We start from the raw sequence: 6,000 nt of genomic DNA, 5'->3' as shown, positions 1-6,000 counted from the left end.
TAATTTTCAATAATTTTACTCATTATAAGCAAAGATGGATGCTTGTGAATTAAGGCTATATCGATGCTATACACACAGTATACATATATTCCAGTAAGAGACTGATCAATTGCAGTCCTAAACATCAATGGGAAGATTCAAACAAGTAATACTAAGTGAATTTAGACTTCCACTCATTGCACAAGCAAGTGGCTATCAGGACTCAGTAGCTGAGTGGATAACGCGATAGTGTTTGAAGTGAAAGGTAATGTGTTTGAGTCTCAGAGTGAACATCAACTGTGAGATGCAGGTACATCCAGCGGGCGAGTTCTAAACTATGACGAAACTCATGTCTTGTATTGCACTGCTACTCACTATCCATCTCTGCTTATAATGCTTTGATTTAAGGCTATATCGAGGCAATCTTCACAGTATGCATACATGCCAATAAGAGACTGATCAATTGCAGTCCTAAACGTCAATGAGAATATTCAAACAAACAATACCAAGTGAATTTTACTCATTATAATTATGGTATTCAATTTTTTCTTCCTTTTATAGGTTTTTGGTAATATTAAAACAGATCCACATTCTCAATTAAATAATCATAATAATTTTCAAACATTTGGAGACGGAATACTTTTATTATTTAGGTGAGTATATTATTATTTTATTTTCACCGCTGAGGAGTCGAAACGGTAGTCCAGTTCTTTCAGGTTTTTCAAGGTGGTCTAGCATTAATTGACTCATGATTTCAACTATAAAATTTATAAAATAAGTTTGATTTAAATAAAGAAAGAATTTATTACATAATATTAAATGTAACAAGTTACTGGGATTAAAACATTATATCCACCCCATAATGATGATTAATTAAAATGAAAAATAAATTTCAGTTGCTTAGTAACAATTTTAAAAAATAACACATAAATAATAAAAACCATGAAAATTGTTTCCTTTTTGTCAGAGATTAAAGTTATAGGATCAAAAGAGAATAAAAAATTCATTGTTTTTTTAATTTTTATTAAAGTGAAGATTTAGTGATCTGAAAAATTTTTTTTGAATATTTTTCTTTGTTTATAATCAATCATATTTTTGAATTTTTTATTTGATTATTAATTATTTTAAATCAGTTTAGGGTTATGGAGATTGTTAAGTTTTTGATTAAGATCATGAATTGATTTATGGTTGACTAATATTGAAAACCTAGAAGCAGTAGACGACCGTTTTGTAATTGTATGGGACTCCTGAACAGTTCTTATCCACGATCACGCACGCGGGATTCGAACCCATGGATTTCGATCTCTCTTGTGGACGCTTAAATTCTAGATCAGTGTGCCGGAATCCAACGGTGTTAATGTCAAACTTCAATCGATCCGCAAATGACTGTGCAACCATTCATCCATTGTCTGAGGTAGACATCTGTCTTATGCTCGACACAGATTAGATTCCACTGGTCATGGCTTCTCACTAGAACTTCAGGAAATCATCTTGAAACCAGTCACTAGCGGATACACGATGATTATTGTCAGTATGGAGTTATGGAGGTTGTTAAGTTTTTGATGGAGATCATGAATTGATTGATGTTATACCATTATTGAAAACCTGAAAGCACTGGACTGTTGAATTTCCTTAAAAAAAAAAGACAAAAATATTTTGAGATAACTATTTCAAATATTTATTTTAATTAATTTCTATTTGACGAAGCATAACTGTGTGACTATAAGAATATTAAGTGAAATAGTCTTGATTAAGTTGGAATCATTTCTGACATATCTATAGTGAATACGTTTGAATTAAAATCAAAGTTATGGTTGGAACTAATCAAATCATTTTGATATACACCTGTAATGTTGATGTACGTGACTGACCAATGGTGATTTGGTTTTGCAAATTATTTGATAACCTTAGTTTGGATATTTTTTCATTTGGTTTAAATCTAATAAATTTATTAATTGGGTAATTACTTAGGTTCGATTACACATAAAATCGATGGTTCATCCTAATGAAGAGTCTGAAACTAGTATGAAACAGCTTTCAGCACTCTTTGTAAAAGTGCAGATTAGATAGGCACAAAATCGGTCATTTTTATACCTTGAGAGACCATTATTATATTCAAAACTCATCAAGAATTTGTTAGGCATTTTTTAATTGACTGACTGTATCTTCCTATAATGATTGATCATTGTTATCATCTTTCTGTGCAACCTAATAAGCTTATGAATACTGAAGGTTTTTTTTTAATCGGTATATGTATTGTCTATTTAAGAGACTAATTAGATTGGAATGGCGATTTGACGTTCTCCCGGTAGAATAATTTTATACGTATTTGAAACAAAATACTAACTGTCATATCTTTATTCAAAAGTTTATGGTTCTTAATAAGCCACGTAAACCGATATCTTAGTAGAATAGGTTATATTATCAATAATATCCTCATTACATATACATAATAGAAAGTATCGTAATTTAGGATAGAGACTATACATGTTAAGTTTCTTTATCTCATGAGCTTTTTGAAAGTACAGAGTTATTTACATCATACTCTTTCAATTACATTATCCCAATATAATTCTATTAGTTCTAGGTAATGGCATTTTTGAAACTTTGAGTAATCAACTTCTGATAAACAATAAATGTTCACTAATTAATTTAATTGACACATATTAACCTTCATTCATTTGTTAGCCAACTAGTTATTCAGTTATATGAAATCGCTCTAATTGATTCTTAGCTATATCACTCAACGTATCAAACCACTGATTTCAATTATCATGTAGACCATAACCTGGGAGTCTGAATCTATCAACATATTTCAGACTAACAGCGAATAGTTTCAATAATTTTATTAACCGATTTTCTATTATTCTCTAGAACTAGTGTTTAACCTCAACATTGCTTACTAGATAGCTTTAACATGCGTAATGAATTACCATTATCGTTATTTACTATGTGTGAACATATTTTTTTAACTGTAAATAGAGGATATCGTTCAAATAAGAGTTCGAAAGGATATACAACGGAACATCTAATAACAGAAAGACAATTGGGTGAACTAACATAAGCAAAATAGAAATTCCTGTGGGCATATTTTCAATGTTTAAGGCAAAAAACAATGGTAACATTCTAAAACTGATGCTAACCTCGTTTTTTTTCAAGAGTTTTTAAGATCAATTCTAAATGTATCAACACCGTTGGGTGTCGACTCAGTAGTTTGGAAGTGAAGCGTTCGTCCACGAGACCAAAGATCCTGAATTCGGGTCCCGCGTGCGTGATCGTGGATGCGCACTCGTAAGAAGTCCCATACTATTACGAAATGACCGTCCACATCTTCCAGATTTCCCATGGTGGTCTAGTTTGAATGTGCTCATGAATTCAACTATTAAATATCAAAATGTAGTTGTTCAAATAAGTTCTGCTAAGTAGATTTCTATCATAGTATGAAGATATCTTAGAAATAAATTATCCAATTTTTAATCACAGGCCTACATTTATACGTCTACAACTTATTAAGATATAAAACCTACAATAATGTTGTCACCTATAATGTTGAATCATATATCGAATGTGACAGTTATCATGAATGCCATTGAATGATCATTGCGTCAAATCGTAGAATTTATAGATGCCGCTCAACCTAAACTATTTTATTTCTATACAATAGTTAAGTATCATCTCAAGGTTCAAAATTTGTCATACTGTAGTAATCGAGAACACACGTAAGGACAATCAAATGTTTTTGAACACAAAATTACAGAATCTCTTAGTAAAATCTGAGAACCATACAGTAAATACTTCATTTACAAAGTGTCAATCAATTGTCTCAGACTTGATTGTTCCTTTGTTTCTACACCAATTACTCTTTGTTCTCATTCTCTTTTCTTTGATCTTCTTAACCTTTTGCCTCCAGACATCTGCCCAGATCGAAGCAGGTTGTTTTCTTAGAGGGCCACACCGGAAGCCTTTGACCTAAAGGTCTGATCGACAAGGCAGTGGACCATCGTGAGGAGATGCAGTCACATGGTAGCCGGTGACCAACGATTGGTTCATACGCCATTTGTTCCTTTAGGGTACTGGAGCCCATGTGCACCATTGGTTTGGAGTCAGGGTTTTTCAACTCCCCTAGATGGATTGTCCGTGTCCACCAACCCGTTTAAAGCGCCGGACATTCGCTTTTCGTCCTCTCGATTTCGTAAACAACACCCCCCGTGGCGAGAAGGCAGTGAGTAGGACTTTCCTGGAAGACGCTATATACGCGTGTCCATGTGAGAGCATTTCGAGAGCGAGAGTGGACTTTCCCCACTCTCGGCCGTACAAGGGCATTTGGGTGCACAATCTGAATAGTACAGCTCAATCCTGTGGCATAACCACACAGATACCAAACACACTAGTGGATCATTCGCACCAATCATATGCACATTCACATCACATGTATAATTATTCAGATCAATGATCGCGTAAATCAATTATGCACAACGTGAACAGGCCAAAATTAACCCATTCCGATTACATGACAGTCAAACTCATTACTATTAGCAATGTCGATTTGCCTTACAATGTCCGAATGACAATGGCCCTTGCGAACACTGAAAACCAACTACCAGTATGAATGAAATTGGTTAACCGGCAAACCAATTTCGCTCATGAAAAGTCTGCAAAACTTGCCAAAGTAATGCCGAATCATCCACAATATTAATGGCGAACCTCCAGTCTCATATGAGACCTTCAGCTGTACATTGCATATATCTAAACTTATATTATTCTTTCTTACCTTATTGTACCGTTGTAGAAGATTATTTTATTTCTTTTTTTAGACACAAAATATGATTAAAACAAAAGTACATTTTTATTTACAAAAAAGAAATTTCTTTTTTTTCTTAATATTCATTTTGATTATCATAAATCTGAGAATGTTCTAAATAAACTTAGTTTACAATTTAGTAGCTACTTGACTACAAGTAAGTAAAGGGGTAGTGATTGTATTGGTTATTTCTAATGTTATTCTTTAATCAAATCTACTCAAGAGATTCTATTTAACATTGGTTTTCATACTGGCTGATTTTGTTTTCAATCTTCAAAAAAAAAGCAAAAACGTTCTCATCTTAAAACCGAAAGAAAATTTTTTTTTGTTTTGATGTTATTTTGTTCGACTGTGGCTACATATTTTGTTTTGTTTATTAAATTTTAACTTCCTTTGAATGATCAGATATTTGCGTGGTAATTGAAAATCTTGACACGTAACCTAAAGTTTTGTGATTCAATGATAACATGATAATATATATGTAATAAAATCACACACATTAAAAATCCATATCTTCATTATGAGATTGATTGTTTTGCCGATTAAAATTTGTGTGTACTAATGTTTGAAAATCTCATGAATTGTCAGTATATTTCTCTCTAGTATAGGATTTATAAGCAGTGCGCATCCACGATCCCGCTCCTGGGACTCGAACCTAGGAGTTAACGGTCTCGCGCGCGAACACTTAACCTCTAGACCATTGAGTTGACATCTAACGGTGTTAATGTCTAATTTTAGCCAATCCACTGCCCACCATTGTCTTCAGTTAGTTACTGCCCCACAATAGGCACGGTTGAACTCCACTGGTCACTGTTTCTCACTAGAACTGCAAAAAATATCTTTGAAGCCAATCATCAGTGAACACATGATGATTATTATCAGAAACGAGGGGATTGTGGGGATTGTTGTGATTTAATAGTTGAGTTCATAAGTCGAAACGGCCGTCCAATTCTTCCAGGTCTTCCATGGTTTTCTACTTTAATTGACTCATGAATCCAATTATTAAATTACTAAAATTGTCAAAAAAGCCCTTATGATAATATTTATTTCGCATTAAAATGTTGTCCACATATTTTTGTAGCATAAGTGTAGCATCCTTTTTAATAGAGGATCCGTTAATGGGAATAATCATTTCATAATACCAAAGTTTCTTCAGGTACTACCATTACATATTCATGAAAAGTGTTATAAATGTGTATCATAATCCATTCATTTAATAA

General features: G+C 33.0%; 1 protein-coding gene across 1 annotated transcript in view; it reads left to right on the top strand.

Moving 5' to 3' along the window:
• Smp_004730 (voltage-dependent calcium channel) overlaps nucleotides 1-6,000 on the top strand; it is a gene marked incomplete at both ends in the record, with an annotated part of 129,847 nt that overhangs the window by 109,024 nt on the left and 14,823 nt on the right. The window contains one exon of the mRNA XM_018796213.1: nucleotides 577-633. Coding sequence (XP_018650448.1) covers nucleotides 577-633 — 57 coding nt within the window. The remainder of the gene's footprint in view (nucleotides 1-576; nucleotides 634-6,000) is intronic.

Source organism: Schistosoma mansoni, chromosome 2 (genome assembly GCF_000237925.1).
Source record: "Schistosoma mansoni strain Puerto Rico chromosome 2, complete genome".
NCBI classification, from domain to species: Eukaryota; Metazoa; Platyhelminthes; class Trematoda; order Strigeidida; family Schistosomatidae; genus Schistosoma; species Schistosoma mansoni.
The sequence above is the reverse complement of the archived record's forward strand: the minus strand, read 5'-3'. Positions and strand labels throughout refer to the sequence as shown.